This window comes from Ambystoma mexicanum, chromosome 6q (genome assembly GCF_040938575.1).
Source record: "Ambystoma mexicanum isolate Mex_15411 chromosome 6q, UKY_AmexF1_1, whole genome shotgun sequence".
NCBI lineage: Eukaryota > Metazoa > Chordata > Amphibia > Caudata > Ambystomatidae > Ambystoma > Ambystoma mexicanum.
In genome coordinates this window covers 1,415,345,752-1,415,358,759 of record NC_090937.1, presented here as the reverse complement: position 1 = coordinate 1,415,358,759, position 13,008 = coordinate 1,415,345,752, and the positions used below count along the sequence as shown (strand labels likewise).

Below are 13,008 nucleotides of genomic sequence, written 5' to 3'. Positions count from 1 at the left end.
GGTGTTTTCCTGTAACCTAGGGTATTACGCACAGGGAGTTTCGTGCACCTCCCTCGCTTCCTGCCTTGCCAGACACGCTGGAGCCAGAGGCAGGCTTCACCAGTGAATCCCGCCAAAGACAAGACGAACAATGGGACCAAACCTGGTTTGGCGCGCAGTGTAAATCTCAAGCGGGACCTTTCCAACAAGAAATGGCGAAAAAAGACCCGGCCATTTTGACAAAATGGGCACCCATGGGTGCTTCACTGCAGCAGCAATTGCAGTCCGCGGTAGAAATGCACAATGGTAGGAAAAAAGTAAACCACTGCCGCCATCCATTAAGAAAGTAGACAAAAGGGGCTACTAAGTAACCCCTACAGCACTCTATTGTAAGATGGTGTGTGCAGGGTCTAGAAAGTTACAATTGTAAGTAAAGTCAATTTCACTTCACCGTTCTTGGAAACGGTAGTTATCCAACCAAAGTTATTTAAACCTTAGCAGAAATCCAAAGGATTTCTCTGACACTGCACTAAAGGTGCTGTGTGTCACAATATAAAAAGATGATGCCTATGGAGTTTGTCAGGCTCGAAAACCAAAAGAAACAGTGTTCAAATCAAAGAAAAATACATGAGAGGGGATAAAACACGCACGCACGCACACACACACGCTCTCTAAGGTTGAAGGGAAATGGCACATTTCTGAGAACTCTCCCTTACAGGGACCAATTCCTAGTTTCGCATGCAGAGTAAATCTCAAGAAAGGCTTTTCCAACAAGAAATGGTGAAAAAAGACCAGGTCTTTTTTGACAAAATGAGCACCCATGGGTGCAATACTGCAGCTGAGGATTCAGCCTGTGGTTAAAAACGCACAATAGTAGGAAAATTAAACCACTGCCACTAGCCATTAATTGTAAAAAGGGTAACATAAAAAAGGCTACATGAGAAGGTGGACCATAAGTAACCACTCAAGCACTCTATGGAAGATAGTGTGTGCTGGCTCTACAAAGAGGAAAGGGTAAGTAAAGTTAATTTCACTTTACTGCTATTGGAAACAGTAGTTTATCCAAGAGAAGGTATTTAAACCTTAGCAGGAATCAAAAGGATTTCTGTGACGCTGCACTGAGGGTGCTGTGTCACAATGTAAAAAGATGATGCCTATGGAGTTTGTCAGACTCCAAAACCAAAAACACTGCATTCAAATCAGAGAAAAATACGAGAGTGAGAAAGGTCTCACTCCAGGATAGAAAAAGTCTTAAAGTCCAGAAAAAGGGCTGCAGGCCTCTAAGGTCCAAGGAATTAGCACAGAAATGAGAATTCTTGATAACAGCGTGGTTTGTGCAGGGTAAGTCGGTGATGAGGGGTGCAATACTCAGGGTGTTTAGCATGGCTATGGGAGGGGTGGGCATAGAGCCAAACATAATTGCAGGCTGTATCCCTCCTCACATCTGAACTTTTTCAATCTTCACTACCTATGCTAGTAATTTCGACTTTATAGTGGTGCATATAGTGCAACTTAATAGTCAAATCTAACAAGGACTGGATTCGTATTGGATGCTTTGCACAACATTACACATTGTATTATGCTGCATAGCCCTACATCGCAAATGCCACATTAATTGAAACTGCCAGATTTAAAGCAAGTAAAGTACTTCATTTTGCTTTCCAGACCTCCCGGTACAGTAAGTTGCCCAATTTGCATGGACATCCACACAGAGGTAAGAAACTATCAATCGCTGTTTTTTGCTTTGTTGAACCAGTGCAGAATGACTTATTCTGTTTTCTCAATAAATGTTTATTTTGCACATGCCTAGGTTTTTCTTTTGTCAAATACCTGCTTTTTTAAAATTTATATTTCATCAAATAGATTTTTACAAAAGTAGCAAGTAAATCTTTGAGGTGTATCTAAGAAACGGAGTCACATTGTCTTACAGTTGAGCGTTTGCTGTTCCCTTTTCTGAAAGGAGAGAATTGTCTATGTACTGCTTTTTAATGACGTGTACTTTTGTCCAACTTTAGCTCATTGATATTCTGCTTTTCCCCCCAAATTTATTTTCATGCTGTCATTTAGCTGAGTTTGCCTTGAACAATGGTTATAATGGTGCCTGTCATATACATACTTCTGATGATTCGAAATGTCCCCACTTGCAGGCATCATAAGTGGTTATACAGCCACATGGTGCTTTGCTGTGATTGCAGGACTGGTTGTCCGTTTCATAGACCTTAATTGTTTGGGGTGTGTTTGTGTTGGGCAAAGTTTGAATGCAGTGCCCTCTGGGAACACTACAAACAACTATGAATACAGTTATAGGCAACCCAACCTTTGGTATAAGTTTGTACTACAGTTTTGGTAGCATGTTGAGCAGCCAGGCTTCTCTCAAGAGGGGAAATGTGAGCTGTAGTGGGGTTACACAAAGATTCACATTTACAGGTATTTAAATAAACTCTTACACTCAAGGTTTCTTGCATAAACCATTAATAATGTATCAGTCAGTTATAAAGCCTTCTTCAGAAGGGAGCAAAAAAATAGTAACACAAATGTCTTCAATATTGTACATTCTGAATTTCTAAATCAGACCAGACCCTTTTGGGATGGCCCACAGACGCAACCTACACCCACAGGTAACTTCAGTAACAAGGGTGCTGGGGACATTAAGAATATTCTGAATGCCAACAGTAAGATATTAAAGTAAGTAAAAGGCAACAAATAATAGAGCACAAGAAATTTACAAATGTTCATAAGAAGGGCAAATACTTTCAGATGGCACAAAAGAGTCATTCAATTCAATAGGCTAAGCCAAAGTCTTTGTATAGGATGCAGCACTTCAGGTAAGTAAATGGAAAGGTCTTTGCACAAGTTGAGAAAAAGAATCGAATGTAGGGCCACAAGCTGATTAGATTTGTGAGTTGCAGAAGTTACAAGCACTTCCACAGGAATAGGCAAGTTCTCTTAGGCTAGTTTTACAGTACCTTAGTAAAGAAGAAAAAGATCCAGCTGAAGACCTTCTGTTCCTGTACAGTTCTGCAGATCTCACAGTTCCTGGGCCTTAGTCGTGGGGACAACAGGGAGGATGTCTGGGGACTTATGCACTGTCAAAGCTGGCAACCGGCAATCTTTACTTTGAGTGGCGCTTTCGCTTTTCAGCTCCTTGCGGTACAGCAAATGGCAATAGGAATGGTTCCTGGCTGTCCAGATGGACTTTCCTCACATCTGAGGTCCCGCACCCAACTGAGGGTAGAGGGGTGGGGGGGGCAGGCTTGGTCAGTCCTGCTTCGTGGGAGTCCAGAGGATCTTGCAAAAGCTTTAGGCCAGCTTACAAGCAACGCACACAATCTGGCGTCCCTCTCCCTGGCTCTACGGTTTCCTGCAGCAACTCTGAAGGAATTCAACCAGCTCGGAGATGGGTGTCCAGGTGGCTTACTTGGGAGTTCATTGGTCCCACCAACTCAAAGGGAGAAGTCGTCCTTGCAGGGCTTCTGGTCGATGCGAATTTGGCGATTCGGGCCTGCAGCAGGGCTTCACCGGGCAAACCAACGGTCCAGGAGTTGCAGTAGCCGTCCTCTTCAAGCTCTTTGGTTTCTTTGTCCAGTGGTCGTTTGCCTTCCAAGCCAAGAGACTTGCCTTTTTATTCAGTTATCTTCCATTCATTCCAGCCTAGCTGCCATTCATCCAGCAGGGTTGGCTATCCTTGCCGCACAGTCAGCCAGCCAATCGCCATAGAGTGCATTTGGGTCTCCTAGGAGACTAAGCAAAGGGAGTTTCGGGCACATCCCACACTTCCTGCATACCCCAGACACTCTGGAGCGGGTTTCACTCCTGAAGCCCGCCACAGGTGAAAGAACAAAGAGACCAAACCTGGTTTGGCGTGCCGAGAAACTCTAGAAGGACCTTTCCACAAAGACCTGGCGAAGAAAGACCGGGCACCATTTTAACATGGATGGCTGGACACCATTTTGAAAAAGTTGGCTCCCATGGTTAAAGTTACTGGATCCACGAACGGTCACGGTAAATGCAAACCTTGGTAGTACAAAACCACTGCCACAGCCAGTCAATTGAGGAAAGGGTAACATAAAAATGTTAAATGAGCATTTAGACACAGGGGATACTAAGTAGCCCCGCCGTGCCCGCACTCTATTGTAAAATAGGGTGTGCTGGGTCTATCAAGTACAATGCTAAGTAGTCCATTTCACTCTACTGTTCTGGGAAACAGCAGTTTATCCCAGAGAAGGTATTTAAACCATGGGAAATCTAAAATACTTCCCTGTGTAACTGCACTGAAGGTGCTGTGACACAATTGTAAATGATGATGCCTATGGAGTTTGTTAGACTCCATAACCAAAAAGAAACAGAGGTACAATTCACACAAAAATACATGAGTGGGGAAAAGGGTCACATTCTCTCCAGGTTAAAAAAAAAAAAAATGAAGTCCCCAAAATCCAGCAAAGTTGCTGGGGGTCTCTAAGGTGGAGGGAATTGGCACATTTTTGAGAATTCTCCACAACAATGTGTTAAACTGGTTTTTGTACCAACTACTGCAGATGTATTAACAATCAACACTAGGGGTAAGGCCAACACAACTGACTAGGCTTCTCTCAGGTGGGGGGATTGGGAGGCGTGGGTAATGGGTTGTCAGAGGTACAATTGGTCCACTCATAAATTCAGACAGTACACCACACTGATAACTGAAAAATATATACTTACTAACGAACTCAATCTCTGTACTGGTTCTGTAGATGGACATGATGATACTGATCCTGTAGGTCCCTGTTTTATGTTTTATTTTAATTTTTTTTATAACGCGCTTAATACCAGAGTTTGGTTTGTAAGCGCAGGTCCGGGTTTCCAACCTCTGTTGCTCGGTGTGATCTTGCTTCCAAGACCAGCACGTTGCCTCTGTGCTATCCTCTGTTTTCTGCTTGTCGCTTGATGCGTTTTGCGCACTGTACTGAGAATGGCTGCGTGTTTCTGGCTGGTATGGTTTGTTTGTTGATATATTGCCTATACACAGGCAAGTGTTTCAAAGTGCTCATGGGGGGGAATAAAACAAGCAGTTGCTCAGAGCCCTTGAAATTCTGAGGCGATCATAGTCTGTACAGGCAGAGTAAGTGAGTAAAAAATACATTTAACAGTTTGGGAGATATCGAAGGGTCCGTGTCATTTCATCGCAGGATTTTTCTTCGCTGGGTTTTTTTAGCGCAAATTCTTTAATGAGAAAATCTATTAATTTTAAAAAATATATTTTTGGTGGAGTTCCCCCGCCCCACCCACCCCTCCCCCCAAAACCCTCTTCACTTTAATTTTTTGTATTCCCAATCACCCATACCCCAAAAAACCAGGCCTGCTGGAATTCTCAGCCTCCCTCTCCCTGATTTGTTCCCCCCTCAGAGGAATCTTCTTTACCAGCTGTGCGTTGCATGGTGGCTGTCTTCTATCTGTCCATAGATTTAACTTGGTGGTCTGGTCCCTAAGGACTCTTTGGGGTGCATAGGCCTCTCCCATGGTAATTTTGAAATGAATGAAGGTAGGCGCCAAGTGCATAGGCAACCGGTTGTGATTTTGAAACTGTTTGAATAGTGGAATTAATTATTTTCACACTTTTGGATTGGGTTATTTATTTCCAAGCCTTGCAAATGCAGAGTGCAAAGCAGACTGTCAGGAATCCGCTTTTGGTATCTTGTATTGTAGCTCTTATCCCTTTCCAATCCTATAATTGTTAGGCAAAGTTCGTATGCAGTACCCTCTGGGAACACTACACACAACTCTGACTACAGGTATAGGAAACCCAACCTTTGGTATAAGCTTTTACTATACAGTTTTGGTAGCGTGTTGAGTAGCCAGGCTTATCTCAAGAGGGGTCAATGTGAGCTGCATGAGTTAGAGATTTAGTTACATGTATTCAAATAAACTTACACTCCAGGTTTCTTGAATAAAACATCAGTTAGAATAAGCCTTCTTCAGAAGGGATCAATATAACAGTAACACTCAAATACACTTAATGTAATGCACTCTTAATATCTCAGAGTAGATGCCCTTTTTTATTTTGGATGGCCCACAGAAACTAGCTACACCCTCAGGTGACTTCAATTGCTAGGGTGCTGGGGACATACAGATACTAAATGCAACAGTGTTATGTATTAATAAGTCAAAGGAAAAGATTATTCAGAACATACAAGAGACCACAAATATTCTTAAGCGGGCAAATACTTTCAGATCAACCAATAGGAGTCATTCAGTGAAAAGAGGTGAAGCCAAAGTCAATAGGTAAATGTCTGTCAGATGAACCACTTCTTTGTAGGTAGGTAGTAAGTCTTTGCACAGTGTTTTAGAGGTATTTGAAGAAAAGGAGAATCAAACGAAGGGCCACTAGCCGATTAGACTTGTGAGTAGTAGAAGATGCAAGCAACTCTACAGTAAGAGGTAAGTTATCTAAGACTTTACAGTACCTTTTTAGAATGAAGAAAAGTGCAGCAGATGACTTCTGTTCCTGAGCAGCTCTGTAGATCTCGCTGTTCCTGAGCCTCAGTCGTGGGGACAAGAGGGAGGACTTCTGGGGACTCCGGCACTGCAATGGGATGGTCACCGCTTGCAACCAGCAATCTTCAATTCAGTGGCTGTTCAGTGTTTCAGCTTCTTGCATCTACCGCAAATAACACAGCGGTTCCTGACTGAGATGGACTTTCCTTGCTTCTGAGGTCCCGCACTCTGTTGAGGGGGGCTAATGCTCGTTCAGTCCTGCTTCCTGGGAGTCCAGAGGATCTTCCTGGTGCTCTAGGCTGGCTTAAAAGCAACACACACAATCTGGTGTTCCTCTCCCTGGCTATATGGTTTCCAGCAGCAACTCTGGCAATTCAACCAGCTCTGAGATGGATGTCCAGGTGGCTTACTTGAGTTGATTGGTTCCACCCACTCAAAGGGGAGACGTTGTCCTTGCAGGGGCTTCTCGGTCGATACAAATTTGGAGTTTCAGCACAGCAGCAGGGCTTCACCGGGCAAACCAATGGTCCAGGAGTTGCAGCAGGCATCCTCTTAAAGTTCTTCTTCGGTTCCTTCGTCCACTGGTCGGCCCTGCCTTCCAAGCCAAAAGCCTCACCTTTTATTCAGTTCTCTCCCATTAATTCCAGCCTAGCTGTCAGTCTCCCAGCAGGGTGACTGTCCTTGCCGGACAGTCAGCTGGCCAATCCCCACAGAGTGCATTTGGGTCTCCTAGGAGACTAAGCGCAGGGAGTTTCGGGCACCTCCCTCCCTTCCTGCCCACCCCAGACACCCTGGAGCCAGAGGCGGGCTTCACTCGTGAATCCTGCCAAAGGCAAAGCGAACAATGGGACCAAACCTGGTCTGGCGCGCAGAGTAAATCTCAAGGACCTTTCCACAAAGAAATGGCGGGGGAAAAAAAAAATCGCGGCCATTTTGACAAAAATGGCACCCTTTGGTTGATTTACTGCAGCTGCGAACGCAGCCCACGGTAAATGCACACCATGGTAGTTAACACGAAACCACTGCCACCAGCCATTCAGTGAGAAAAGGCTAACATAAAAATGTCACATGAGAAGTTAGACCAAGGGGATACTAGGTAACCCCTCCAGCACCCTATTGTAAGGTAGCGTGTGCTGGGTCTTGAAAGTTACAAGGGTAAGTAAAGTCAATTTCACTTTACTGCTCTGGGAAACGGTAGATTATCCCAGAGAAGTTATTTAAACCTTTGGGAAATCTGAGCGACTTCCCTGTGCCACTGCACTGAAGGTGCTGTGAGAGACAATGTAAAAGATGATGCCTATGGAGTTTGTCAGACTCCACAACCAAAAGAAACCGTCTACAAAATCACATTAAGATACATGAGAAAGTGCAAAAAAAGGTCTCACACTCTCCAGGTTAAAAAGTCCTCAAAATTCAGCAAAGTTGCTGAGGGTCTGTAAGGTGGAGGGAATTAGCACATTTCTGAGAATTCTCCCTTCATTGTCCGAGGAGACTTTATTTTCCCCCTCGGGTCATAGATTGTCATCTGACTTGTTTTCAGCTTTAGCCCCCACAAAACATTGATTTCCGCTTGTGGAATGTAGCTTGAGGAATAGAAGACAGCCTTTTTAATGCCAAACAGTTTGACTATCTGGATTGGTGAACTTGGCTGTTTGCCCTTCATCCTCTTTCTTACTTTTCCACACATATAAAGTGGTTCTCTACACATGTTTGTATACTCAACAGGGATTTTTGTTACCTTAAATAGTTCAGGAGCAGCAGGTCGTTTCACTCTCTAACAAGCGCCACGATGCCTTAGGGCTGCTGCGCGCTTTACAAATTCAAATAAAACAAAATAAATCTTAAAAAGAGAACCAGTTATTCACCATATTGAGTAATGTATTTTGAGGGGATTGTGTCCGATGTATTCCACATCCATGACAGTAATCACCACAGCTGTGCTGCTTCGGAAAATGTTTTGGCGTCCTACGTTGATACGCTGTCCCTCGAGGGCCTCCGTCGAGTGCTGAGGTCACCGGATATTATATGCAGGACGCACAACGCCCGTAGCCTCAGTTCTGTTTTTTTCTGCAAACGTGTTGGCTTCGGAATCTCAGCGCGCCTCGTTTCTTCTCCTGTTGAATAGGTTCTTCGTTCTTGGTTTATTGTGAGAATCATGTCTTCGTCGTCTTCTACCCCGTGGTCGGGCTTCAAGAAGTGCTGCGACTGCGGTTCCAAGATGTTGCTTACGGTCCCGCACGATGTCCGCCTGTGGTGCCTCGGCGAGGACCAAGCAACCGATGACTGCGATGAATTCCATTCTTTGATGTTGAAGGCCTTGCGGGAGCTGAAGAAGCTATCTGTAGGTAGGGTTTCCAAACCCGGTAAGTCGAAATCCAATGGGCTTTCGACCGACTATATGAGAGGTGACTTTCCGCGTCGGCGTAAGTCCAGGGGGCCTCGGTCCCGGAGTGGTTCCCGCCATTCCTCTGCCTCTTCTAGGCACTCTCGGAAGCGCCGTCACCAATCGCCTTCCTTGTCCGAGGGCTACGCCAGACGGCGGGTAGCTTGTACCAACAAGCATTCATCTCCGGCAGAATGGGACGCATTTCGCAAGGAGATGATGGTTATTTATGAATCGCAGGGCACCGTTCCATCCGTGACTACGATAGAAGCCGGCAAGGAATGCGCTCGGGCCACCGCTCGCACACCTTCAGGCTTGAGCCGTCGAGGTCCCGATCGGACAAGATAGATTGCTCTAGCCATGCCTGCTCCAGGTCCCGGTCCTATTCGCCCTCGAGACTGTTGGAGCCTGTGAGGCTTTTTAAGAAGGAATCGACACCGTTGCGCCATGTCCTTCGAGGGGTTCTCTCGAGGGTCCGCCTCTGAGGAAGTAATCGGCGCAGACGCCATCGAAGGACCCCGGCCTCAAAGCCATTGTCGAAGCAGTCGGCACCTCGCTCGACGTCTATGCCGATTCCGTTGATGCCTTTTTAAGGAGGCTTTATCGGAGGTGCCCCGGAGACAGGTGGAAACCCTGAGAAAGGCCCTGAGTAAATCAGTGAGGCCTGTGTTTGAACCTTTTTCTGTACCCTCATCCAGGGATTTATTCCAGCCTTTGGATTACATCTCAGAGGTGGATGAAGGGTCAGATGTGGAGGGGTTTGTTCCCCCTGAGGTTCCTGATGACCTGTTATCTGGTCATAGCCAGATGGAAGACCTGCGTCAATCTTTACATGATGCCAGTGTTCTGGACACCTCTCCGGAGATGGAGTTTGGCAGGCCTGAGCCTGGTACACAGCCGAGTCGTCAGACAGGCGTCTCATGTCGAGGGTGACTGAGTACTTGGGGTGGTCTGCTCCACCTGTGGATTTTCTGCAGGATTACCTGACAGATATTTTGGACCACGGTCCACCCACTGACCCGGTGCTGCCATTTCCTATGGCCTTACAAAGAAGGGTGGTAAAATACTGTCCAGCCAGTGGTGACTCGGGCTACTTGTCTTTGCACCCCACTCCGGAGAGTTTGGTGGTGCGGGCGGCTACGGCCCCAGCAATGCAGGCTGTGTACCCTACCATCCCTCCGGATAGGGACAAGCACTTTGACGGTTGGGCGAAGAAAGTGTTTTCATCTGGGGGTATGGCTTTAAAGGCAGCCAACTCAGTTTGTGCCTTGGCAAGATTCACTCACACTCTGTGGAATTGTTTCTTCGGCAGCTGAACATATTCCCAAAGGGGAGGAACGGGATGGTTTTCTTGCCCTTGTTCAGGATGGCCAGGATGCCATGTGTGAATCAGTTCAGTTCAGTCTGGTCCATGGCGGCGAGCACCGTGATGCGCAGGTTTGCATGGTTGCGGAAGTTGGGGGTTTGCTCCTGATGTACAGTCCCGGCTTCTCAACATGCCCTTTGATGGTGGCCATCTTTTTGGCAGCAATGCTGACTAGAGCCTTGAGAGGTTGCAGACCTCTAAAGCTGCAGCAAAGTCGTTGAGCGCTGCACTTCGTCAACCTCCGCCTTTTCGTCCTAGGGGACAGCAATGGAGGGGAGGTTCCTTTCGACACTACTCTTCCTTTGGTAGATCGAGGGGAGCTGCCAGTAAAAGGGGCCAACGTAGGATTACCAGAGGTGGAAAACAAGGTACTCTAGGTGCCAAAGCCGCTCGGGCAATTGCCTCTTTGCCCTTAGGCACTGCCGCTTCAGCTCAGTCATGAGCGGTTGGGGGAAGGCTGGTGCAGCATCTTGTAGAATGGTGTGCCATTACTTCAGATGTGTGGGTTCTGGAGATCATAGCCCACGGCTACTGTCTCCTTTCGGGCAGAGGCCTCACGACAATCCACCGGGGAAGCTCTCTTTGAAGAGTCTCGATCCGCTCCCTGCCCAGGAAATCATATCCCTGCTGGAGAAAGGCGCCATAGAACTGGTGCCTGTAGCGGAGAGGAACAAGGGATGGTATTCCCCATATTTTTTGATCCCAAACAAAGACTGGGCTTGAGACCCATCATGGACTTGCATGGTTTGAACAAGCTCCTCGGGAAGGACAAGTTCAAGATGGTTACTCTCAAGTCCTCCAGGCCCTTCAACTTCAGGACTGGTTGGTGTCTCTCGACCTCAAGGATGCTTACTTTCATGTGCCGATTCAGCCCAAGCACAAGTACCTGAGGTTCGCGGTTGGCGACTCGCATTTTCAGTTTCGGGTCCTGCCGTTCGGATTGACCTCCGCCCGAGGGTCTTCACCAAGCTCATGGTGGTGGTGGCAGCGTATCTCAGGAAAGGGGATTCACGTCTACCCCTAGCTGGACGATTGGTTGAACAGGGTGCGCTCTCCAGAGCAAGTCCTGGATCATCTGTCAGTCACCTGCCACTCCCTTCACAGGCTGGGCTTCTCCCTCAACTTAAAGAAGTCCCACTTGACACCTACCCAGTGGCTCCAGTACACCAGAGCAGTGCTCGACACATCCCTGGGGCTATTTGCCATTCTGCAGATGGTGCACAAGTTTCACCATGCCCAGAGTCTCCCGGCGTTCGAGTTCTTGAGGTTGCTTGGCCTCATGGCATCCTACATTCTACTGGTTCCACAGGCCAGGTTGCGAATGAGATCTCTGCAATGGGCACTCAAGATGCAGTGGTCGCAGTCCTCCGGCAGGATGTCTGATCCTGTTCAGGTGCCACCCTCGGTCGCCCAGGATCGTCTGTGGTGGGCCATCGAAGGCAATCTGATGAAGGGGGCTCCATTTTGGCTACCCTGGCCGGAAGTAACGATCGTGACTGACGCATCCCTCACGGGATGGGGAGCTCAGGCCAACGAGTTGACAGCAGTCATTTGACTCCGTCGGAGTCAAGACTCCATATCAATCTGTTGGAGCTGAGGGCCGTCGGGCTAGCCCTGAAGGCTTTTCTGCCGTCTCTACAGGGGAAGAATGTCCTGATTCTGACGGACAATACAGTGGGCATGCACTACCTCAACAAAAAGGGGGGTGGGGGGACAGGGTTTCTCCCACTGTGCAGAGAGGCGATGCAGCTCTGGTTCTGGGCCATCCAGCAGGAAATTTCAGTCTTGGCACTTCATCTGGCCGGAGACAAACTAACAAACAAGGCGGCGGACGTTCTGAGCAGGCAGAGCACGTTCTCTCACGAGTGGGAGCTGGCCCAGGAAGTTCTCTTTGAGATCTTCGCCCTTTGGGGGACCCCACAAGTGGATCTGTTCGCCACCAGTGTCAACCGGAAGTGCAAAAGATTCTGCTCGCGGGAATTTCCTCCAAGAGGACCCTTAGGGGACGCGTTCGTAGTGGAGTAGTCCTTCCCACTGCTATACATGTTTCCTCCAGTCCCCGTCATTCAGCAAGTGTTGCGGAGGTTACGGAGGTTTGGCTCCCAAATTATCCTCATTGCTCCGGCATGGGCCAGAAGAGCGTGGTACCCGGACCTTCTCGACATGTCCATCTGCCCTCTACGCCGTCTTCCCTACTGAGACGATCTGCTCTCACGGGAGGGTGGTTGGGTTCTCCATCCAGAGGTCAAGTCTCTCAGCCTTCATGCTTGGCATCTGAAAGGTTGAGGTACAAGGATTGGGACCTCCCTGAAGACGTGATGGAGGTGTTGCTCTCGGCCAGAAGGCCAGCAGCAAAATCCCTGTACCGTTGCCGAAAGTTCAGCGACTGGTGCAGGGTACAGAATGTGGATCCTTTTCAGTATTCAATTCCTGTGGTTATGTCTTTTTTGCTTTCTTTGGGCCCACAAGGGCCTGCAAGTTGGTACCATTAAAGGTTACCTGGCGGTGCTGTCCATATTTAAGCACTCATCTGAGGAGTGTTCTTATTTTAAGATTCCTTTTGATTTCTCAGTTTCTTAAAGGGCTGACAAATGTGTTCCCACCGTCTCCTTTCCAGGTACCGGGATGGGATTTGAACCTAGTTCTGAAATTCCTAATGGGTGCTCCGTTTGAGCCCTTAAATTCTTGTCCTTTGAGACTGTTGACCTTCAAAACTGTATTTTTGGTTACGTCCGCTCGCAGAGTGAGTTGCAGGCACTCTGCCAAGCCACCTTTCACGGTGTTTCATAAGGACAGAGTTGTCCTTAGG

At 47.4% G+C, this 13,008-nt stretch overlaps 1 protein-coding gene across 9 annotated transcripts in view; it reads left to right on the top strand.

Annotated features, from left to right (window-relative positions):
- RNF4 (ring finger protein 4) overlaps positions 1–13,008 on the top strand; it is a 156,497-nt gene that overhangs the window by 111,690 nt on the left and 31,799 nt on the right. For 8 of the 9 annotated variants that reach the window (XM_069632110.1, XM_069632114.1, XM_069632111.1 and 5 more), the window contains exon 7: positions 1,645–1,693. The exons of the other annotated variant lie outside the window; for it this stretch is intronic. In XM_069632110.1, coding sequence (XP_069488211.1) covers positions 1,645–1,693 — 49 coding nt within the window. The remainder of the gene's footprint in view (positions 1–1,644; positions 1,694–13,008) is intronic. 9 annotated transcript variants of the gene reach the window in all.